This window comes from Anopheles ziemanni, chromosome 2, assembly GCF_943734765.1.
Source record: "Anopheles ziemanni chromosome 2, idAnoZiCoDA_A2_x.2, whole genome shotgun sequence".
NCBI classification, from domain to species: Eukaryota; Metazoa; Arthropoda; class Insecta; order Diptera; family Culicidae; genus Anopheles; species Anopheles ziemanni.
The window spans coordinates 54,135,632-54,159,899 of record NC_080705.1 but is presented as its reverse complement, the minus strand read 5'-3'; the positions used below and the strand labels follow the sequence as shown (position 1 = coordinate 54,159,899).

The 24,268-nt window shown below is 43.8% G+C and overlaps 4 protein-coding genes across 5 annotated transcripts; 2 read left to right on the top strand and 2 right to left on the bottom strand.

Moving 5' to 3' along the window:
• The first annotated feature begins 132 nt into the window (after positions 1-132).
• On the top strand, positions 133-4,336 carry LOC131282103 (probable RNA helicase armi). Its single transcript, XM_058311499.1, has 3 exons — positions 133-344; positions 462-706; positions 890-4,336. The coding sequence occupies exons 1-3, from the start codon at positions 143-145 to the stop codon at positions 4,118-4,120; spliced, it is 3,678 nt and encodes a 1,225-aa protein (XP_058167482.1). The 5' UTR covers positions 133-142; the 3' UTR covers positions 4,121-4,336.
• LOC131282105 (uncharacterized) lies at positions 4,231-8,382 on the bottom strand. The gene is made up of 2 exons (XM_058311500.1): positions 6,852-8,382; positions 4,231-5,878 (listed from the first exon to the last, which is right to left on the bottom strand). The coding sequence occupies exons 1-2, from the start codon at positions 7,912-7,914 to the stop codon at positions 5,787-5,789; spliced, it is 1,155 nt and encodes a 384-aa protein (XP_058167483.1). The 5' UTR covers positions 7,915-8,382; the 3' UTR covers positions 4,231-5,786.
• A 630-nt stretch (positions 8,383-9,012) lies between these two features.
• LOC131293872 (probable ATP-dependent RNA helicase Dbp73D) lies at positions 9,013-11,521 on the bottom strand. Its single transcript, XM_058321921.1, has 4 exons — positions 11,499-11,521; positions 9,704-11,435; positions 9,462-9,635; positions 9,013-9,383 (listed from the first exon to the last, which is right to left on the bottom strand). The coding sequence occupies exons 1-4, from the start codon at positions 11,519-11,521 to the stop codon at positions 9,084-9,086; spliced, it is 2,229 nt and encodes a 742-aa protein (XP_058177904.1). The 3' UTR covers positions 9,013-9,083.
• A 410-nt stretch (positions 11,522-11,931) lies between these two features.
• On the top strand, positions 11,932-17,628 carry LOC131282481 (importin-4-like). Of its 2 annotated transcripts, none has more exons than XM_058311961.1 (7): positions 11,932-11,984; positions 12,059-12,217; positions 12,468-15,044; positions 15,131-15,354; positions 15,476-15,608; positions 15,700-15,877; positions 17,355-17,628. In XM_058311961.1, exons 2-7 carry the CDS (start codon positions 12,164-12,166, stop codon positions 17,477-17,479), a joined length of 3,291 nt encoding a protein of 1,096 aa, XP_058167944.1. In that variant the 5' UTR covers positions 11,932-11,984; positions 12,059-12,163; the 3' UTR covers positions 17,480-17,628. The 2 variants fall into 2 exon arrangements, with proteins under 2 accessions (XP_058167944.1, XP_058167945.1); XM_058311962.1 differs by having other exon boundaries at positions 12,049-12,217.
• Positions 17,629-24,268: the final 6,640 nt, after the last annotated feature.

The window sequence follows — 24,268 nt, the reverse complement described above, 5'->3', positions numbered from 1 at the left end:
TTAGTGCCATAGTTGATGCTGTTTTTATTTGCCCTATTATTTTTTTCAATTGAAATAATTATCGTTACGTTTAACGCACAATCTCAAAACTTGAAAAACGAAAGAATTCTATTCTCTTAAGTACTTTAAATACAACGCAATCATGTTACGACTTGTGTGGAAGATCCTTAGCGGAAACTCGCAAGCTGAGGCCTCTGATATGAAACTCTTGCAAGAAAAACTACGACGCATGGAAGAGGATCTTCGGGACAGTAGTGATGTCAATACAACACTGCACAATGAAACTTCACAGGAGCCACGTGTCTACGATGTAGTAGAACCGACAAACTGCTTTAAGAAAACCGGTAAGACACACTACTCTGCACGTCTGCTTGATGTGAGGGGGGCTGGCGTTGCTTCAAAGGATGCTGTATTATGAGATGATGACTACAAGGTGGAAAAATGTGTTTCCCTCTCCACAGGACGCGTAACCGCCATGCGCGGGGACCACTTCATTATTGACCAGCTTTATTTTGTGCCGAAGACAATGCTGAAAAATTGCGTTTCGTCGGAACGTATCGAAGAGAACTCGCGCCTCTCGTTTCTCGCTTATCGTAAGCATGATGAGGCATCGGGCGAAAGTACGGTGAAGGTGGTTAAAATTTTGTCCCTCATCGATGAAATGTGGACGGAGAACGGGATCGCGGTGGATGAATCCAACTGGACGGTATGTATTAAACCCTGATGGAGCACACCATGATAAAGATGTTTTTCCTTTGAAAATTGTATAGATGGCCACAATTAAAAAAATTGATAACAATATGGTAGTGACATAATTAAAATTCTTGAAGGTCTAGAATCCTTTTTTTTAATGTTTTCAATGACTTTTCTTCTGACTCTGTTCTTGCAGGAACAGAACGCAAAGCCAACATCTGGCAAAGATACTGTCTATTACAAACGAACACAACGTCGGGAACCGGGAAAAGTCATCGAGAAGGACGGCAACGTGATTGTCATCGAAACAGATATTGGCGCCCCGATCAACGTGGACATGGATAAGATACGCATGTCGTTCGTCCCGGTACTGGGCGATTACGTTACGCTCGATTGCTATGTGCAGATGGACAGCGAGTATGTCGATTTCAAGGGTGAGGTGCTGGAAGTAATTGCCATCGAACCGTCGCGTACAGTTAATGGGAGTGGAAAAATTTCAACCATCGATACAAACGGTGGTGAAATTTTCACCCTAAGCGGCAAATATGTTTACCAGGCCGATGTATTGGCTGGCAGCTATCGACCGTCAGTTGGAGATACGGTAACCTTTATAGCCATCGAGAATGAACACGTTCAAATGCGGTGTCTGAGTGTTAAATATGTTGAAGGCAGCAAGATTGTTGCTAGGGAACCAGATCGGACCAATGCAACTGTACCTGCTCCGAACAGTACCAGTCAGTCTGAGAATGATAAACCAAAACCTTCAAACGGAACCAAAATAGCAGGAAGAGAAGGCACCAAGGAAGAAACGCAAATATGGTCGGATAAACAGGGAATCAAAATTATCGGCGATTTCGAGGTTCAGCTGAAGGGAACAAGTGAATCGACCGTATGCAAGATCACTGTAAGGAACGAGTCTAGAAAACGTCACCGGATTTTACAGGTTAAACCAATGAAAACCATCCAACAACCAATAGTAAACCTGAAAAGTCCGGTGGCCAATGCCCAGCTCGTCCTGTTTCCCGGCGATAGGGAAGAATATGTGTTCAGTATCACCGGTGACTCTTTTCCCGGATGGCACCGTGAGGGCTGGGTGTGGATGTTCGCTGGTAATTTTCAAATAGGTCGCACTTTTAACATCAACATTGGTGATAATGGGCACCAGCTATCCGACATAAGTGGTGCAACCGAGAATCCGCAAAATCCTGCCAGCAATGCAAGGTTGAGACAATTGCAACAAAAGTTGGCTGCCCTGAACATGCGTCGAGAAATGAAAACGGCACGTATCATCCCGGGACAGCGGATAAGCAAACCACCCAACTTCGTCGCATTCAAAATCCCGATGTACACCGTACCATCGGAGCTGTTCGAGCTGGTCCTCGGGGCGGAAAATAGACACCAACTTCGGGAAGCCCTCGGAAAGCCCCCGTATTGTCTGGACGAGCCACTGTCCATTCGTAACTATACCCGCCTGTTCGGACACTGGATCTTTCTGGAGGAAATAAATCAATATATCTCGTTCCGGAAGTTCGACATGGAACGTGCACACTTTATACCAGTTGAAAATTTTTTGGCCCTGCACATGCCCAACATTGCCGAGACACGTCCATCCGTGATGCTAGGGGACACGGTAAACGCTACCGCTCCGTGGTGTAAAGAGGACGACAAAGAAGTGCCCACTTACCAAGGAGTCATTCACAAGGTTCAGCAAAACCGAGTCCTGTTGAAGTTTAACTCCAACTTTCAGTCTCGTTACAACGGCGAAAGCTATCGAATTACGTTCTCGTATGGACGGGGTCCCTACCGGAAGCAGCAGCATGCCATCACGCGGGTTAGAGCCACCATGGGGATGGAGTACCTATTTCCGGAGAAGATTGCAGCCCGAGAGCCTGCTCTTAACGTGCGTCTAAATGACAGCGAAGAACTGGTGTTGGAAAATGCAGACGGTACACCGGGTGAAGTATTACCCTGGCGGAATCCAAATCTGAATCACTATCAGAAGGCCGCGATCATGAATGTATTGCGTGGCGAAGCGCGTCCATTGCCGTACATTATATTTGGCCCACCTGGCACAGGGAAAACGATCACCACAATCGAGTTGATTCATCAGCTGGCACTAAATTCACCCGACAGTCGGCTCATCGTCGCTACGCCGTCAAATAGTGCCGCGTATCTTATCACCGAACGGTTGGCCGTGGCTGGCGTGCTCAAGCCAGGCGATTTCATCCGACTGGTCAGCACAAACCAGGTGGAACGGGAATCGATCCCGGAACATTTGGCTCCCTTCTGCGCAACGGTAGACATCTCCGAAGAGCGGAACAGCTCCGGTGAAACGCTGGTAACCGAATCGGGGCTGCGCATGAAGTGCCAGGCGAAGCACATTGGACGCCATCGGGTGACGATCAGCACCTGTTCGGGCATCGGCGTACTGATGCAGTTACGCTTTGCACGCAACCATTTCACGCACGTCATCATCGACGAGGCGGGACAGTCCAGTGAACCGGAGGTGCTAATTCCGATCTCCCTCATCAACCAGACCGTGGGCTCGGTAACACTTGTTGGCGACCCGAAACAACTCGGGCCGACCATACTTTCGTTCGAGGGAAAGGCCTATGGATACGATATTCCACTGCTGGAGCGACTTTTAAACACCGCACGCCCCTACAGTATTGATCGGGATCGATTTCCCGACACGCATGGCTACAATCCGCGGCTAGTGACCAAACTGTGCATCAACTATCGCTCCATCCCGTCGGTGCTCAAGCTGTACAGCGACATCTTCTACGATTCACAGCTCGTGCCAAAGCAAAAAACGCTCAGCATTGAAGACACCATGTTGCTAGCAACGCTCCAAGGCATACTTCGTATAACGCGACCAATCGTTAATCACGGGTTCTTTTTCTGTGGCATCGATGGTACCAACCTGCAGACCCCGGACAGTCCGTCGTGGTTAAACGCGCCCGAGGCAAATATGGTGCACTCAATCGTGGAGAAGCTGTACCGAAAGGGTTACCAGCCGTCCGATATTGGCATCATCACGCCGTACGTGAAGCAGGCTAAAATCATACGGCGCATTTTTGATACCGCATCGCTCGAGGCACCGAAGACGGGCTCGGTGGAAGAATTCCAAGGCCAGGAGCGCCGGATTGTGATCGTCTCGACGGTTCGTTCGTCCCGCACGCTTGTCGTACGCGACAAGGATTCGCTGCTCGGGTTTATTTCTTCTCCAAAGCGAGTCAATGTGGCGCTCTCTCGCGCCAAGGTGGCGCTCGTTGTTGTCGGCAATCCAAAACTGCTCGCCATTGACCACATTTGGATACGGGTGCTTCAGCAGGCTGTTAACAACGACACGTATTTCGGATTTCCGCTGCCCGCAACCCTGCTGGCCGCCATCCAGGCTGGAACACCACTCGTTACGGCACAGTAAAACAAAAGGTGGTTGAGAAAAAAAACGATTCCCCTGCTGAATCCCGAACTTGAATTACAAATGCAATACTACACGTTCCTTTCATGAGTTTGGATTCTTTTCATCGTTTTATTTTTGGTAATAATTTCTTTCTTTTATCCAACTTTGGCTGCCGAATGTATGAACAAATTTTCATCTTCTAATTATATGAAATAAAACTAAAGACGATTTTTGTAACACAAGAGCCATATTTCAGTTTTACTTATTTCCTCCTAGTTATCCCTTCCCCAAGGTGGAACATTACGTCTGTTTTTCTTCTCAACATCTTCAAATCGCTGCCCATTCCTAGGTCAGGAAGGACTGATATTGTTATTGATGGCTTAGCGTTATTAATTAAAGTAAAAAAAACATTGCTTCTGGTTGCTAGTAAGATCAGTGCTGTTTCTAGTTGCTTTTTTTGTATATACGTCGAAGCGATCTTTTTGTAAGTGTGATACCTTCTGTTCGTAGATGCATTAACGTTAAGCCTCCTGTTCATAGATGTACAAGTTAATAGTGTTAGCCGTTTGAACGGACACTCCCGAGAAGAGGGAAAACAAATTGACATCAAATCAGGCTTACAAAATTCTATGCGCGACTGATTTGTTTGTTTCGGAAATGGCGAGCGGTACAGCTTATTCGCTAGTATAACTACAGGAAAGAGTCTGAGATTGATCAACAGCTGATCTCTTCGGTAGTGTATATGCTAAATATCCTAGAACTTAAACTGGAAATAAGCCTAAGAACGAAAGAAAAACAAAATGTAAATCATAACAGTCTCTTTAGCGCAAATGTGATTTTTGGTTTTAAACCTTGGTTAGTTGGTAAATAATCTCTCCAAAATATCGTTGAGGTGATATAAAAAAAAAAAAATAATAATAAAAATAAAATAAAAACCCCCGCACACAACATAAAGAACACGTTTGTAACGAAAAAGTCCCTCTCGAGATTCCAGAGAGCTTTCTTCATCCGCAACCCTGCTGAAGTGGGCTTGTTTGTTAATTCATTGCAACTATTCTGGTTACGGTTAGAATAGAGAAAGAAACTGTTAATGCATTGCGCTACGATCAACGTGTAATGTTTTGAGCTTATGCTATTGGCGGCCATCGTTCCCGTTTGTGCATTGGTTTAATATGTATTACTGCCAGTGTTCGTTATCTTTTGCTGTAAATGCCCTCAAATAATCACACAATCTATTTACAGTCCACTAATGGTATAAATAATATTTCATTGGATTACGCGTTTTTCGCTGGGTTCTATTTTTTTGACTTATTTTTTTTTTGTTCAACTGTTTACTTTTGAAAAGTAAAATGCTTCCTTAAGAAAATAATAATCGGTCCATAATGTAAAAAAAAAAATACAAAGCTAGTCCTTCACTATCGTCGACAATTGCTTCTAAAACTCTATCCTGTTGTCCCGCGCCTTGGACGCATGGAAGCGTCGTTCGTTTGGAAATCTCATAGCGTTGGGGTTTACTGGCGCACCATTCATCAAATTGTATTACGCCAGTATGTAACACATAATAGTGTGGTTTTTTTCGAGTAAAACGAATCTTGCTCTGCGATGGATGTGCTAAATACTAAATTAACCGACCGATCGTCCTCTGCTCCGTATATCGTCCTGTATGTTGCATGGAATCTTTCTTTTCTCAACAATAGCTTCCAACGTAGCTAATCGATGGGCTTTTGGCGGTAAACTCCGGTAGGGATACTGGCTTCCAGTACCACCAGTTGTAGATCACTGGAAGATTAAGAGAAAAAACAATATAAGTAGAAGACACGTGTCGAAATCGGTACCGTTCAATTAAAATTTACATAATAGAAAGATTTAGTAACAGTAAAACTTATGAATGACCCCAAAAAGTTGCATTGTATCATTAGATAATAACCATCATTTGATTATGTTAACAGTATACTCTTTATGATTTAGTAAGTAACTATCTTAAATTGTAACCCTTTTCGAAATGGAAGTTCAAGTGTAAAAAAAGTGAAAGAAAAAGGTTGAGGCTGGGGCCGACACACGTTGCACAGAAGGTGCAATAAGGCCTTTAATTTTAATGCTAAATGTTATATATTGTAGATATTTTTAAGACTTATTTGGAATCGCTTGTAAAATAAAATGGTTGAATTACATCGCATGAACGTATTTAAAAGTTGAATTTAAAATTGCCTTTTTTGTGTATGTTACACCACTTTTTTCCACGATTATTTTTGGAAATTACGGTTTTTTTGTATTTTTATCAACGGAATATGAGCCCTATTTAAAAAAAAATGATGATAAGAACCGTGAACATCTACTGCACAGCTGCTAAATTAAGTAAAAGAAAGCAAATAATTGTAAATCAAACCTTTTCTAAAAATTAAGAGTTAAAGTTATACACGCAAACATACGGCAAACGAAGTTAAATGTATTCTCTCAATCCTAGTCAGAAGTTTGAGGTGGAATCATCATCATATATATTTGTGTTTTGTAAGTCCGATTAATATTTTCACGCGGAATGAACTTTGCCGATCCCTGGGTAAAGGATTAAATTGTCTTTATGTGGATTGATTTGCACAGAAGCGATCCAATCTAGTTGCCATAGATGAAATAAACAGAATATGGTAAACAATATCGGAATGAAATAAAAACCAATTGTGCAAGAACTAAAAATTGCCGATTCGATGTTCAAAACTCTTGTATGTGATTGTAGAATTACATGCAACTGACTTACATCCATAGTACGGTGGCAATCGTACGGAGAGTGTCCTGCACCGGTGCCGGCATTCCTGCGTCGGTCGCAGCAAAAACGTACGGCTACCGCTGCCCTGAATGACGAACATGTTGGCACATTCTGCGTCCGGGATGCTGTAGAGTGGGGCCTGCGGCGTATCGATCAGCAGGTAGCGCTCCAAACTAACGCCCGTCGCCGGCAGCCGTGAGGGCCGGGGAAACAACCTTCGCAGGAGTCGTGCCGGTTCCATCCGGTTGCATCGCCACACGCTGTGGCTTTCCGGTGGGGCCGTTCCCGTCTTTGGCGTACCACCGGTTCCGCCGTGGCTGACGTTCACAAACACCCGGAACAGATCGTCCAGGTTGCGGATCGCGTCATCGGTTGACTGCACCCTGTACGCGTCTTTGGTAAATACTGACCGGTGCTGCTCGAAGAGAGTCTGCAGACTCCCGATGTCGACAAGCTCTTTTTGCGTTTTGAAAATGTAAGGATAATTGACAGCGGCCGCTGCTGCCGCGGAGGCCGATGTCGTCGAACGTGACTCCAGTACGGCAGTAAAGTCGAGTACGTTGGCCACGTCCGCACAAGGATCGCAATTGAGATTTTCCACTTGAAAGTAAGGATTCGTCAGCAGGCAGCTTTCATCGTAATACTCCGTCAGCGAGGGGTAGGACGCAATTATCGGAACGGTAGCCTTGCGCCAGAAGCGCATTCCAGGATAGATGAAGCTCTGGATATTACGAAGAACGACGGTGGATACTTCGTGCTTGTACGAGAAAACGATGAAGAGCGTCATCAGCAGGAAGATGAAGTTAATTATCTTCTTCTTCCGCTCGATGACCGTCTTCAGGAGTATGCGACTCGTATGCTTATCGAAAATGTAGTTGATGATGTTGTTGTTATGGAAGTAGTGCCGGATAAGGTAGTTGTTGAACTCGCCCTCGCTGACCTGACCACGCCGTGCAGCCAGCTGTCGGAGGCGGTTCAGGTTTTCCACGTACTTCCGGATGATTTCATTTTTGTCCCGCAGCTCTCCAAAGTTCATGTCCAGCTCATCGCCCATTGAGGTGATGGTTATTGGTGGTGGCAGAAGAAATCAAGGAACACCTACACACACATACACTCACTGGCGCACACGGCGTATGTGCGATTTTGCAAGATGCAAGAAATCGCACGCACGGCAAATGGTGCGACACAATTGACGAATCCGTTGTTCTTTGCTTGCGTTGCGCTACCCGAAGATTACATATTTTCACTAAACCAAAGAAGAGAGCTACGAACAGGCGTTGCGAAAAAGTACAATCGCAACAAACACTAATATCAGGTACGTGCAGAAAGCTGGTCCAGCAGCTCGATGAGAGATTCTATTATTTTTAGCCTTGCTGGAGGGTTTGTCGACCTTAACACCAGTCTTCACTAATTTAGGCGGAGGTGTTATTCTGTTGTGTGTTCTCGTCACTTTCAGAAACTCACGATTATTCACATACTACCCGTATATCCGTTTACATTATTCACCCATCCACACAGTGGATTCCATTCTTCACTACCTTAAATCGATTATAAACAAACACGGAAAGAACTGTCATGCGAAACGGTTGAAAGCGGTTATAGATCATTTAAAAGTTCACAGCGCAACGGGCGAACGGTTATAACAAATTTTACAGCCGAAAATGTTGTAAACGTTGTCCTCAGCTACAGGGGAGGGGGGGTAATTGTGTGAAAAACCAGTAGTGTTGAAGTAACAACAACTAACCGTTATTAAATAATCATATTGGCAGACCAGGAGACGCATTTATATTTTCGGTTGCCAGCACAAACTTAGCAGTACAAGGCGATTTTAAACATTTGTAATTGAAGAAATAAAAATAATCCATCTAAAACATCATATCCATGCAAAACATATATTATAGATCGGTGGTCAGCCGTTCGTAATACCGGGGGGTGCCAAGACTCGAGATTCGATCTCACACCTGTGGCGTGGCACCCCAAATGAATGAAAAATATACAACATGAAAATATTGTAGTGTGACATTGTTGAAATATATTTATTTTATATGCTTAGCGTCGTGTATCCGAGGTTTCTTCGGATGAAGTAGCACGTTCAAGTAATTTTTAGATGATGAGGGTTTATTTATAATAAAAAACCTCTTCAATTACGTCTAGCAAAAAGATAAATTACTTGAACATGCGTACCTCTTCGAAGGTAGATAAAAGAATCCTGCAGCCATAAACTCACGATGCCTTGGTTGACGCTAGTTGCGTGGGAAGTTCAACGTTGTCCGTTTTATTCCTCCAGCGATTCTTTTTCGCTTCCGGTTGCATCAACGATGGGTCTTCAGCCTTTTCATTCGTTGCTTTCTCGGTATCGGCCAACTTTCGCTTCTTACGCCCAGGTTCCTTGCCGGCCTTTTTCTCGATGCTTGTGTTCGACCAGCTTTGCGGAACGTACGGAAGTGATTTGATGAGTTCCGTTGTATTTTCATTTCCAGCTTTCACCCGTTCCTTCAGCTTTGAGAGCAGATTAAGTTTCGTCTGGGAAAAATAAAATGTTGGTGATCGATTAACAAAAATCACATCCGAGTAATATACGAGGAAAAAGTAGAGACCTACCATATTGGCAATGGTCATGCCATTTCGAATCTTTATGATGGTTTGCTTTTCTAGCTCCAGTGCATCGCGTAAATCGTTGAGAGCAGACAAATATGTTCCTGCAAACTCTTCCTCTGTAGACGATTTTATGTCGATTGCATTGAGTTCATTTTTTCCAGCTTCTTTAAGCAGCGTCTGTGAATGTAAATAATTCAATGTATATGCAATCGATACATTTGGTTTTCCATTTGTGAACAGCTTACATTAAATTTACTCTTTTCCTCATCTATTAACATCATAATAGATGTACCGCGATTACCAGCACGACCCGTACGACCAATGCGATGGATGTACGTGTTAATATGCCGTGGCATATCGTACGAAATGACCACCTCGATATCGTCGATATCGATACCACGTGCTAACGCATCCGTACTGATGATTCCGTTTACCTTACCCAGGTTGAACCGACTCAAAACGGATCGCCTAGCCGTTGGAGTGAGCGACGATGACCACTCTTCTATTAGCAAATCAGTTCCAAAGAGTCGTTGCAGAACGAAAGAAAGACGATGCGCGGCGTCAATGGAGTTGGTGAAGACCAAAAATTTCTTGTAGCCGTTTTCGCGAATCAATGCGAATAAAGTCAGCGGTTTGATGCGGTACTGTGTGAAGCACACTAATTCCTTTAGCTCCAAAGGCGTCGTGTACTGACCAATGAACTTTCCACGTAACTGTTCGGAATTCTTGGCGTTAGTTGGACGCGCCGGTTTCATCATCATCGGCATATTCGGTACGGCTGTGAACAGTTTTGGGTGGAATAATTTGAATGTCTGCAGTTTTTCCGGATCGCGACTGAGGGTGGCCGAAAAGAGCAGTTTGTGAGGTTGACGTGGTCTATCAAAAAGTTCTGTTTGCGAGAGTTGTCCAGCTGCATGGCCCAGCAAATATTCATCCGATTCTTGCTTCACGTGTTTGTTCAGATGGTAGAGCCAGTCATTTTGAATCTGGTTCATTACACGATCCGCTTCGTCGATGATCAGGAATCGAAGCTGTCGCAATGTAAAACCGGGGGTTGAATGAAGATGCTCCACCAGGCGACCAGCCGTCGTCACCACGATGTCCACCTTCTGGATGTACTCTCCGTTGAAGCATTCCACCAGTTTCGTCTGCTCTAAATGAAACGATTGTTTTCTCGAGAGAACAATCGGTCGTAGGTTGGTACCTGCACAGAGTTTCTTGAACACATCGTGGACTTGCTCCGCAAGCTCTTGTACAGGAAGGATTATCAGGGCTCTAATTGCGGGTGCGACTCGTTTAAGCAGCAGTTGAACAATCGGTACGGCGAAGGCTAGTGTTTTACCGCTACCGGTAGGGGAAGAGATACAAACATCGCGCGGCCAGAATGGAGCTGGCTTACGGTGAGCTTCTAGTATCCACGGAATAACTTGATGCTGCACGGGAAACAATTGTTTGAAGCCCATGCTTTTCAAATTTTTTTTAATAACTTCTTCCAAATAGGGTTGTTTCTTGATTGAAGGACCTTTGGTGGAAAGATCACTCTCAATAACTGTAGGATGAGATAACCACGGCGGAAGAACTTCATCTGTTTTCTGAGGGCGATGCAATTTATCTCCTCCCAGAACAATAAAATCTCCTAATTTCTTTGCATCTATTTCGGATTGTTGCGTCTGGCCATCGACTTGGGTGTCGTTTTCCTTCGTTTCATCATCATCTGCTGTTTCTTGTTTATCCTGAGCATCTGTTACTTCCGGAACGAGGGTGTTCTCATCGATCCCAGGGTCAGCTGTGCAATCGGCCTGCTCCTCTGAATCTCTTGTAGCTGGCGGTTCCTCATTTTGACCCACAACTTCATCATTTTCTACCGGTAACTTTGATGCGCGCTTAGATTTCTTTTCCTTGCGAGACTGCAGCTGTTTCAAAATGTGTTCCTCTTGATTCCTCTCGTCGGCTTCATTGAGTTTCGTCGCATCGTAGCTGCGGAAATAACTTTCATCTTAGCGCTTATACATAATTAATACCAATATTTTTGATAGTTACCGATTTACTGTGAATAATTCCATATCACCGGCAGGAATGCACAGATTGGGCGCTTCAAGGAGTGGACAGACACGTGTATTTGTTTACAAATGCTGGCGATGTAAATATTCAGTGACAGCTGGTTTCATGTACTAAATTGTAAAACAAAGTTTAGTACAAATTATGAATTTTTAAAACTGATGTATTTAATTAAAATTATATTTTTTTCCGTAAACTTGTAGTCGCTTCCATAACAAACTTTCATATATTAACCGCAAACTTGAAAAAACCTTTTTTTAAAAGAGGAATTATCCGTTATTTTGATCGTTTCAATTGTATCGACTGCCAAAAATTTGACAGCTATACTGACACATTTGCCGCAAGCAAATTGAGGTTATGGTCGGCTGTGAAAACTGCTGCACCCCCTGCGCCGAGAAGTGTGCAAATTTTGCATACTGAATTAAGAAACGATTGTGCATGGTGACGATCTGTGTGCCGTGGCGAAAAGTCCGTATTCCGTTTGAAAATTGTATGTGCAGTGATAAAATATACAGTCTGTGCTTTATTAAAGTATACTCTAGGATTATCCATTTCAGTCCACAAGTAGATTAGCGCTACAAAGCTGCTGACTTTGGTATTTCGGTGGCGAAGAAACCCCACGCAGTAGGAGATCAAATTGCCGCAAGATGGAACAAATAATCAAAAATCTCTTAGTTGCTGATAATGATATGATACAGCAAGTGAGTACAAAAACATGAATTCGATGTAAATAAAACCTATGCTGTAGATCCCGGTTCGAAATAGCATCGAAGAGTAATGCCATGCTTGACTAGAGAGAAGCATGGCCTGATAGATGATTGATTGAATTTCCTGTAGTTTAAAATCGTTTCCTGTGTTCTAATCATCACTGCATGTAGTCGACGCAAAGTGTAGGAGGCAACAATAAATTTTTCTAATTTAAATGCATTTTGTATTATACTTTCTTCGTAGGCTACCGCGGAATTGAAAGAAGCGTTCAAAAAAGCAGAAACAATTCCCCAACTGTGTCAGATCTGCGTATCTAGCCCGGACACCCAGGTACGACAATACGCGGCAATGCTTTTGAAAAAGCATTTATGTAAGCTGCGTGCGTGGCGGGAGGTCCCAGTTGAAACTCAAGCCCTTATCAAGAAGGGTATGTTGGAGGCCATCGTGAATGAATCGGAAAAATCCGTCCGCAACGCTATCACAGCCTTCGTGGGCGTGCTTGTTAAACACGAAGCTGAAAAGGAGGACGGCTGGATGCATGAGGTACTAACGTTTATGTTCGAGAGCACCAAGTCGAGCGACCCGAAACTGAGTGAACTCGGTTCGTCAGTATTTGCCACGCTGACCGACGTAGCACCGGATCAATTTATGCCGCACATCGAAATGGTTTGTCAACTGTTTTCTGGTGCACTTGTGGCAACGGAAGCAACGGGAAACATGGCAACACCGGTTATCTACAATATCCTGCTAGGAATGTCCCATCTAGTGCCGTTCATTCCGGGCCGACAGGAGGTAGAACAGACGTACCAGGACTCGATTCCGTACGTGCTGAAAGCACTGGCTGCATTCGCCGAGCAGGATTCGTTCAAATTTATCGAAGCGTTCGATATACTCGAAAGTCTCGCGGACGAATCGTCCCGTACGCTCACACCACATCTGAAGTTGCTCGTTGATTTTTGCTTACAACTGGGTGGCAACGCCCAGCTGGACGATTCGATTCGAGTCAAAACGATTACCTTTGTGGGTTGGCTGGTAAGATTGAAAAAGAAGATGATCATCAAACAGAAGCTAGTCGAACCAATTATATTGGCGCTGTTTGCTCTCATGAGCACGGCCCCTGACGTGGAGGACGAAGACGAAGAGTACTTTGGCAGCAACGAGGTGTCGACCCCGAGCACCTGCGCTACGCAATCACTCGATGTGCTTGCCCTGCACATTCCCCCGAAGCAGCTTATTCCGCCGTTGATGGCACTGCTCGAACCGGCACTTGGCGGATCGGACCCGTTGGCGAAAAAGGCCGCCTACCTCTCGATTGCGGTGATTGCTGAGGGCTGCTCGGAGCACATCTGCAACAAATACCTCCGGGTGTTGCTCGATGTAATCAAGCGCGGAATCACCGATCCGAACGTGATGATTCGCAACGCGGCCCTTTTCGCATTGGGACAGTTTTCCGAGCATCTGCAGCCGGAAATTTCCCAGCACGCCGAGGAAATCCTTCCCATTCTGTTCGAGTTCCTTCAGCAGCTGTGCCTTCAGATACGCTCGGGTGGCAAGGAACCGCAGCACATCGATCGTGTATTCTACGCTTTGGAAACGTTCTGCGAAAATCTGGAAAATCAACTGACGCCCCACCTGCCGGTGCTGATGGAGCGTCTGTTCGAATCGCTGGACTCGCGCAACACCGTCCATTTGCGTGAACTGTCGCTAACGGCGATTGCTGCCACAGCAAACGCCGCCAAGACGCACATGCTGCCATACTTCCCTAGGTTGATCGATTGCTTGAAAGTGTACTTGGTAAAATCGGAAGACGAAGACATCCGCACGTTGCGCCCGCAAGCAATTGACACGTTCGCCGCGTTGGTACGCACGATCGGGAAGGATAACTTTTTGCCACTGGCTGTGGACACACTCAATCTGGGCCTTACCATGCTCGACGAGAGCGACGATCCGGACCTGCGCCGGAGTTGCTACAATCTGTTCGCTTCGATGGCTTCCTCGGTGGGCGAGGACATGCAAGGTTCGTTGTCGAAGATTGTCCAGGTGATGCTGGACAGCGTACGCAGCACGAAGGGTGTTGTACCGACATTCAAAGATGGAGCCGGTGATGATCTACCAAACCTGATGAACGAAAGTGGCACAAACGGAGTCGATGATGGAGACGACGACGACAAGGAGTATGATATCGAAAATTCGATTGAAGGAGACGACGACGATGAGGAGGAGGATTTGGCTGGGTACAGCATCGAGAATGCGTACATGGACGAAAAGGAAGAAGCCATCCTGGCACTGATGGAGTTTGCTGAGCATACCGGGTCCGCCTTTGCGCCCTTCATTCAGACGGCCTTCGAAGACATCTACAAGCTGCTCAACTACCCGAATGAAAACATCCGCAAGGCGTCAATCGATGCGGTGAAGCAGTTCGTCGTTGCGCTGCACCAGCTCGGCAACGCGGAGGGCGTGAAGCAGACGGTACTGATATTGATTCCCAAGCTTAGCGAAATCATCCGAACGGACGAGGAACGTACGGTGGTTATGTCGGCTCTCGATGGTTACACCGACATTCTACAGGAGGTCGGTGCGGACACGTTTGTGGCGGATGGACAGAAGGATGCCATCTTCAGCTGTATCGTGGATGTGCTGAACGGTAAGGTTGCCTGCCAGTTTGACGAGCCGGTGGACGAGGAGCAGGAAGAAAGCGAATACGATGAGGCGATCCTCGAGTCGGCTGGTGATATTCTACCAAAGTTTGGCCGCGCTCTTCCGCCGGAAGAGTTCGCTATTTATTTTGGTCGTGTTTGGCCGTACTTTATTCAGAAAATAGTAAGTAATAGGTTGGGGAAACATCATCCCATTCATAATCGTGATCAGTTGCTTACGCCTACTTGATATGTTTGCTTTTTTGCCAGGAAAAGTCGAAACAAAAAGATGAGGCGACGGACTCGCAACGAGCTTTTGCCATCGGTGTGCTGGCCGAGTGCTTCGAGGGCTTGAAAGAATATACGCGCAACTGGATTGAGACGCTGTTACCAATCTTTCTGTCGTGCGTCCAGGATCGCAATAACGACGTACGTAGCAACACCGTGTACGGACTGGGTGAGATGGTGATGCATGGAAAAGAGTGCACTTTTGGGTAAGTATGAATAGACTGAAAACTGAACCCTTTATTTCATTTATGGAAACTAGATGGACTCAGGTCATCAGAGAACTCGCATATTGGTACTAAATAAACTTTGTTTCTCTGTTTATCATAGTCATTATCCTCAAATCATGGCAGCTCTCTCCCAGCTCGTCTCGAAAGAACAGCATGCAGGCACGCTGGATAATCTGTGCGGTGCGCTGGCGCGGCTAATAACGACGAACTGTAGTCTGGTGCCACTGAAGAGTGTACGTAAATGGTTTTCTTTACTAATTTCCCCATTGCAACTTTCTCGTTGCCGTTGAGCTTTATTTGATTTTCTTCTCTTCACCTCTCTAGGTTCTCCCAGTGTTTGTGCAGTACTTACCTTTGCGGGAAGATTTCACCGAAAATTTGGCTGTTTTCCGGTGCCTCGATCTCCTGTACAAACAGGGCGATGAAAACCTAGTACCCCTGATGAGCAGAGTCCTAGTTATCGGACTGCAAGTTCTTTACAAGAAAGAATATCAAGACGATGGTATGTAATCTTGAAACAAAAAAACCTTTCCTATATACGTAGGTTGCCTTTTAAGTTTCGGGATTTGAAAAAACGGGTGATGCAATCTACCAACTAACAATTTTATCGTAAAGTTTGACGTTTTTGAGGCTATACGTAGTCAGAACGTTTTGACATACGAGCGCTATTTATGTTGTTAAAAAAATGTTAAAAGTTTCAACTCTATCAAATTATGAAATTAGATCGTGATCATTTTCGTGTGATTATTTTTTACAACTTTCGACGTGAATTGACACAGCAGTAGTGCATGAATGAACTTAATGCAACTTTTTCCGATGAAGCTCCATCAATGATCAGTATTTATAGATGGTTTGGCGAATTAAATCGTGGTTGGAGTTCACTCCAAGATTAATTTTGTGAAGGTTGTCCAAAATCAGTTGTTGTTCTGAAAAACATTGATGCTGTGCGTGAACGGATATTGCAAGATCGTCGTGTGACTTATCGTGAGATAGAGACAACCTTAGGTATTATTGGGACCAGCATATACTTAATATTGCATGAACATGTAACTGTCAAAAAAATTTGCTCGTGTTGGATTCCACACAATTTGTCAATCTCTCAAAAAAAGACTCGTGTCGATTGGTCGGAAGAAATGCTCGAAAAATACGATTGCGGTGACAGATGATGAGCCGTGGATTTACACGAATGAGCCTGTAACTAAACTGCAATCGACTGTATGGGTGTTTCAAGATGAGCCGAAACCAACCAAAGTTGTTCACGCACGAAGCACTTCCAAGCAAATGGTCGCATGTTTTTTCGGAAAAACTGGATATATCGCAACCAAACCTCTAGAACAACGCAGAACAGTCTATTCTGAGTGATACAGAACAATTTGTTTGGCAGTTGTCTTCCAAGAAATCAGGAAATTCAACGGCCGTCGACGGATCATCCGTCACCACGACAATGCGAGCTCTCACACATCGGCTCAATCAACTGCATTTTTGAGTACTCAAAACATTTGATGAGTCATCCGCCACATAGTCCTGGATCTAGCACCAAATGACTTCTTTTAATTCCCGTACGTAAAAAATAAACTGAGAGGTCAACGTTTTTCAACACCTGAAGAAGCGAAGATCTCTCAAAAACGACTCGTGTCGATTGAAACTTTAAACATTTTTTTAACAACACAAATAGCGTTCGTATGTCAAAACGTTCTGAGAACGGATAACCTCAAAAGCGTCAAACTTTACGATAAAATTTTTAATTAACATATTGCATCACAAGTTTTCCCAAATCCCGAAACTCAAAAGGCAACCCTCGTATGTTTGGATAATTTGGTTTTATTTGATGTAAATATTTGGCAATTTTGGCAATTTACCCAAGTTCAATTCCAACATATTTCTTCTGATACTCCACAAACATTTAGAAAAATCTTTTTACAAATCCGTGAATATGCAAAAATGCATTTGCGAATAATCCACCGTCCTTACCGTTCCAGAATGTAACAAATTGGTGCTCAACCTAGTGAAACAAATGGGCAAGGATTTCCCGGACAAATTCAACGAGGTGATCCGCGGCGATGCAGAGCTAGCCGCATTCGTACAAACGATAGTGCTCCAGTAGAAGTTAGCGAAACCGCATTTCATGCGCAAACTATTCGTAACGTACATCAATCCATATCTGCTGCATAATACGTGCATGAAAAGGGACAATGCGAAGTAAACTTATGCACAAGAAAACGAAACAGGTAGGCAGAAAAAAGAAGAGAAAGAAGAGAAAGATCAGAACATTAACTGGGGAGAGCAAGGGCTCGTCATTTGCGTTATTGTCGTATATCCTTGATCGATGGCAGAGAAAAAATCACTAGACGAGAAGTATGATATAAGTTTCGTTGAAAAAAGTATGTTTGGAGAAGTTTGAATAGAATTCTAACGAAAGCCAGCATAGCTGAGCCGCTGGTGCGTGAGAATGTGTGCATTTAAGCAACAATAAATAACTGCGCAGAGACGAGTACTCGACCATTCAGCCGACAGTCAGTCACGCTCTGTGCAGTCACGCTAATCGCCGTGCAACTACTAATCCACCTAACTCACCCATAGCAGGAAACAAATAAGCCACCACAACATTATTGAATGCCGCCGAACAGATCCAACATTACCGTAATCGTAAAACGTTCACATTTAAACATTGCTGTTGGTATTGAGTGGGTCAAGTTGAGATTCAGTTCAGCGTACAGCTTTCATAAAAAGTGGTTTGTTTAAAATTTTCAATTCGAAGACATGTATCGATATGTTCTTCCCTTTTTTCCATTTCTCTAACAACAGGTTGCAAATTATTTTGTACTGCCGTTTGCTAAAGGTCACGTTGATAAGTGCCAAAAGCGTGCATGTCTCCTCTGCTATGTGCTTTATAGTTCCTCCTTGCGCTAGAGGTCACTCTATGGTGTATTACTAATGGAAGAATAATTTACCATATCTTATAGATATACGTTAGCATGTTTTTTTACTAAAACTCATTTAAAGGAAATTATATAATCGCATCGTTAGCAACAGGAGTTGCATTTTTCGTTGGACGCTAATTATTCATATTTTCGTACACCCTTTCACAATTTATCTCAAAATAAAAATCTCTGCAATGTTGTTAAGCAGATGGGATGTAGAAACATTTGGTTTTTTTCAAATTTCCAGAATTCGATTTCCTCACGGCTTTTTAATTAAAATTATTATTAAAATCATTTGCATGTGCGACTCATAGAAGAACGAGGAGTCTAGAAACCAGAGAAATGGTACCGGATTATACTTTTACTACGATTATACTATTTGCATTTAAATACGAGTTAAAGATATAGGTACATTTTTTAACAATAGAAAACAAACATGTTAGGTAGAGCGGCAAGCAGTATAGTTTGATCCTATAGAACTATCGACGGTAATGGCATGTTCCTCGTGAAAAGGAAAATTTCAAATTTCAACTACTTGCATTGGCTCTACATCATCATTGCTGACTTGACTGCTGTCCACTGATCCGTTGGAACTACACCTCCGGAAATCATAACCTAAAGAATACTAGTACTTTAACTTTAGCCGACCACCAAAACTAAGTCACAATGCCATCGGCGCATTGCAACAAATTTAAAAACCAACAAAAGCTCTGAGAATGAAATGGTCACAATAGGTGTTTGGGCGCCTTGGTGAAAAATCTAAAAACATGAAAAGGAAAAATGCTACCGCAGATCTAGATGTAATTTCAACATTATCAACACCGTTCATTACCCATCACACATAGAAATGAAGAAAATGAAAGGATAGAAGTTTTAGATGTGTGGCGAAAGATTTAGAGAATGTGCGTGTGACGGTCGACTGAATCATGTTACGTGGAATATTAAGCATTCAGGACGCTGAGCTGTGGACTTTAAAATGTTGTTTATTGCATGTCTAATTTCTCATCTTTGATAGTAACTGAAACGATTATTTTCAAATTATACTCTTTACGGACTACGTGTTTTGTGTATGCGAGTTTTAAAAATACCACTTAACGAGCATGATGACATCAACAAAATAGAATTAAATCTACTGGAAGTGCCACAGACTGGTCATATTATATTTAGATTTTTTACGTAGGAATTTGTTTCGTGTGCAAAGCAGTGCATGTTATTTAAATAGTTTCTATTTCCTGCTAAGCATGAAATGTACCTACTCTTTTTTCGAGGATGCAATCATATTCTCTTTTTCCACAACAGTCCTCCGAAAGTTCGGGCATCCAAGGGCGTGTAAAAGGGCTTGGTAAAAGGACGTATTCGCTTCAATGGCTGTTGCGTTAAAAACATCTAAGTAACGAGCAACATCTATGTAATCTTTGGTCGATACAATCAATTATTTATAATAATCCATTCATCGAAGAAAAAATGGCCCTTTTCCAAAAACTTTAAATACTTCAATTAATTTTTGTTGAATATTAGGCAACGCGTAAGAAGTCAAACCGAAAATGTAAACGAACGAACACCAAATGTCAGCAGGGACATCAACCTGAGAATAAAAGTCTTTCTCTTTTGCTTCAACCCTCAAACGAACAGGACGTGTAACGTGATTGCTCTGCTAATCCGAATCTAATCGTTTCACATTTTAACAGGTTATGGGCCCAGAATCCCATAATGGCGGAATTAAATAAAACTCTCGGAATCGAAAGATTAATTGGACGCGAGAATTGGTCAACGTGGAAATTCGCCGTACAAACTTTATTAGAAGTCGAGGACCTTTGGGACGCTGTTCAACCAACGGTTAAAGCCGATGGAACATTGGAGGCAGTGGATCCCGTGAAAGATCGAAAAGCACGTGGAAAAATTATTCTATTATTGGAACCGCATAATTATTACCATGTGAAGGAGACTCATACTGCACAGAAAGCGTGGCAAAAGCTTTGTGAAGCGTTCGAAGAGACGGGCTTGACTCGAGAAGTCGGGTTGCTGTACAAGCTAATTCGAACCGACTTGGAGAGCTGCGGATCCATGGAAGCGTATGCGAATAGAATGATATCTACCTGCCACCAATTGAGCGCAATCGGGTTCGAAATTGCAGATCGTTTTGTTGGTGCGCTGCTTCTTGCCGGACTACCTGAACGCTACCAGCCGATGGTGATGGCGTTGAAAAATTCAGGTACGATCATAACGGGCGACTCGGTAAAAACAATTTTACTGCAAGAAGAAGAAGAGTCATCCCGTAGCGAGAGGATATGTGTCGCACGCGGTGATACACATACGGCACGCAAAACGAACCAGGGCAAAAGAAACGATCGGAAAGGCCCCAAGTGCTGGAAATGCAATAAATTTGGTCACATCGCCAGGCATTGCATTGAAAATTCAGCGAGTGCAAAGGGGAATGCGTTGGGTGCAGTGTTACTAAGTGTCGGTGAGGGAGCGGAGAGCGATTGGTGTGTGGACTCGGGAGCCACAATGCATATGACGAGGAACCTGGAGCTCTTGGATGCTGTAAAGTATAAAAGTGGAACGATCGTGGCAGCAAACAAAAATGCAATGCAGATAAAAGCATGTGGTGTTGCACGAATCTACCCAGCGGAGAGCGATCTAGGGGGTGCTCTACCAGTTCACAACGTTCAGTATATTCCTGATCTTTCGATGAATTTACTATCGGTGGCCCAGATAGTAAAGAAGGGGAATATAGTCGTGTTTAATAACGAAGGTTGCCGGATAATCAACAACGATGGCAACGTTATTGCGACTGGAGTAATGGTGAACGATCTTTTCAAAATGGTGGAGAGGAACACGCGTAGACGAAATGACAAGGTAATGGCCTGCTCATCAAGTGTCTCGATGGAGATCTGGCACAAGCGTTTGGGGCACATAAACGCAAACAGCTTGCGGAAGCTGGCTAACGGTGTGGTTAGTGGTGTGATGATGAGCGATAAAGGTGCAATCAGTGACTGTCGAATTTGTCCCATGGGAAAACAAACGCGCCTGCCGTTTAGTAGCAGTGGAACGAGAGCTGATGGATTGCTAGAAGTAATACACTCGGATATCTCTGGTCCGATGGAAGTGCCATCGTTGGGAGGTAATCGGTATTATTTAAGTTTTATCGATGATATGTCGCGACGAGTGTCTGTTTATTTTCTGAAAAGCAAGTCAGCAGATGAAGTATTAAAGTGCTTCAAGCATTTTCACGCAAAGGCAGAACGACAGTGTGGACGACAAATAAAGGTTCTACGAACCGACAACGGAAAGGAGTACATCAACGGAATATTTCAAGTGTACTTAGAGAAGCATGGCATACGGCATCAGACGACTAATGATTACACGCCAGAGCAGAACGGGATGGCAGAGCGTGCTAACCGTACCATTGTGGAGCGAGCACGATGCCTGTTATTCGAAGCGAAACTACCAAAACCGTTCTGGGCGGAGGCTGTGCAGACTGCCGTATACTTAATAAATAGATCTCCTACGAATGGCCATGATTTGACTCCGGAGGAGGTGTGGAGTGGTCGGAAACCCGATTTAGCGCATATTCGGGTGTTTGGTACGAAAGCAATGGTTCAGATACCAAAGATAAAAAGACGGAAGTGGGACCCGAAATCCAGAGAATGTGTACTTACTGGATTCGAAGAAGACACGAAAGGGTACCGACTTTATGATCCAGCTGCGGGGTGCCTATTGAAAGGTCGTGACGTTATTTTCATCAATGAAGGTGGTGAAAATAATGAGGAGATTCCCAAAGGTGCTAGTAAAGTATTGCTAGATTTTAGTGAAGCACAGGGGAGCGACCAGTTGTGTGAAGACGAATCGGTGCGCGCAACGAATAGCACAGTTGGAGTGAACGATACATCATCGCAGGCCGGCATGAATACTCCATCAACTACTGCGAGTGAGCAAGTGTCTCCGGCAGTGAGACGAAGTACACGTCAGCATAAAGTACCGGAAAAGTATAAGGACTATGTGATTTCCAGAACGAAACCAACAGGTTTTGCATCGTCGGACGATAGCAGTGATGTTGATTATGCTAGTCCGGAAGACGAACCAGATGGGATTGCTGCATGTCAACGAGAATTGTCCAGCGACGAACCGAAGAGCTTTGCAGAGGCAATGGATTCCTTGGATGCTGATAAGTGGAAGCAAGCTATGGCAGAAGAGCTGGAATCAATAGATGCTAATGAGACATGGACGTTAGTGGATTTGCCTCCAGGACGTAAAGCAATTGGGTGCAAATGGGTTTATAAACGTAAAACCGATGCAGATGGGAAATTGTGTCGATACAAAGCCCGTTTAGTCGCACAAGGGTTTAGCCAGCAGTATGGAAAGGATTACGACGAAGTATTTGCTCCAGTAGTCAGGCAAACAACCTTTCGTACGTTGATGTCAGTAGCAGCTAAAAGGAAAATGATGATAAAGCAATATGACATCAAAACCGCATTCTTGTATGCTGAGCTAGATGAGGAGATTTACATGCGACTTCCGTGTGGTGTGAATGCTGATGGAAAAGTCTGTAAACTGAATAAGGGTCTTTATGGACTGAAACAGGCGGCACGATCATGGAATTTGAAACTGGACGAGGAGTTGAAACGCCAAGGTTTTACCAGTTGTTTAGCAGACACCTGCTTATATCGAAAGCAACAACGAGGAAAATGGTGTTATGTGCTCGTCTATGTAGATGATTTGATAGTGGCTGGTGAAGATCCCGGAATGATTTCATCTTTACTTACGGGACTACAGAGTTCCTTTGAAGTTAATGTTATCGGGGACGTTTGTTTCTTTTTAGGAATCGAAATAGAAAAGGACAAACGAGGAGATTATTTCCTGAGCCAGAGGAAGTACATAAGCGACGTGATCAAAGCTAGTGGCCTAGTCGATGCGAAGATCTCCTACATTCCTCTCGACCCCGAATACGTTAAGACTGAAGAAGAAGGTGATGCACTTCCAAGTAATTACGACTATCAGAAAATGATCGGTAAGCTACTGTATATAGCGATTAATACGCGACCAGACATCGCAGCAGCCGTTTCGATCTTAAGCCAGAAAACGGTAAGACCCACACAAAGAGATTGGAATGAAGTGAAAAGGGTGGTACGATACTTGAAGGGAACAAGCGAGTTTCGTTTGCGGCTAAGCAAGATAGGTACAAGAAACGGAGTGATCGGATACTGCGATTCTGATTGGGCAGAAAACAAAAAGGATAGGAAATCGAACAGTGGTTACGTATTTCAAGTGAATGGTGGCACAGTTAGTTGGGCATGTAGGAAACAGAGCTGTGTGTCACTTTCAACCACAGAAGCAGAGTTCATAGCATTATCGGAAGCAATGCAAGAGGCAACATGGCTTAGATTACTTCTAAAGGAACTTAACGACGAACAAGAAGTTATAGTCTACGAAGATAATCAGAGCTGTCTTAAACTATTAGATGGAGAAAAGTTGAGCAATAGGACCAAGCACATTGCTACGAGATATCACTTTACGAAAGATCTAATCAAGAAAGGTGATATGAAATGTGCATACTGTCCTTCGGAAGAAATGATAGCTGACCTCCTTACAAAACCTTTGGCGAGATTGAAAATGCAGAAACTCGTAGAAATGATAGGTTTGGCTGTATAGATTTAGGAGGAGCTAATTGAGTAATAACTACGCGTTGAGGAGGAGTGTTGAATATTAGGCAACGCGTAAGAAGTCAAACCGAAAATGTAAACGAACGAACACCAAATGTCAGCAGGGACATCAACCTGAGAATAAAAGTCTTTCTCTTTTGCTTCAACCCTCAAACGAACAGGACGTGTAACGTGATTGCTCTGCTAATCCGAATCTAATCGTTTCACATTTTAACAATTTTGAATTTGGTTTTATTGCAAGATGAAATAATAGGTCCATTGAATTTACATGTTGTGACTGTTCAAAAAATACTTCACGGAGATCGGTGA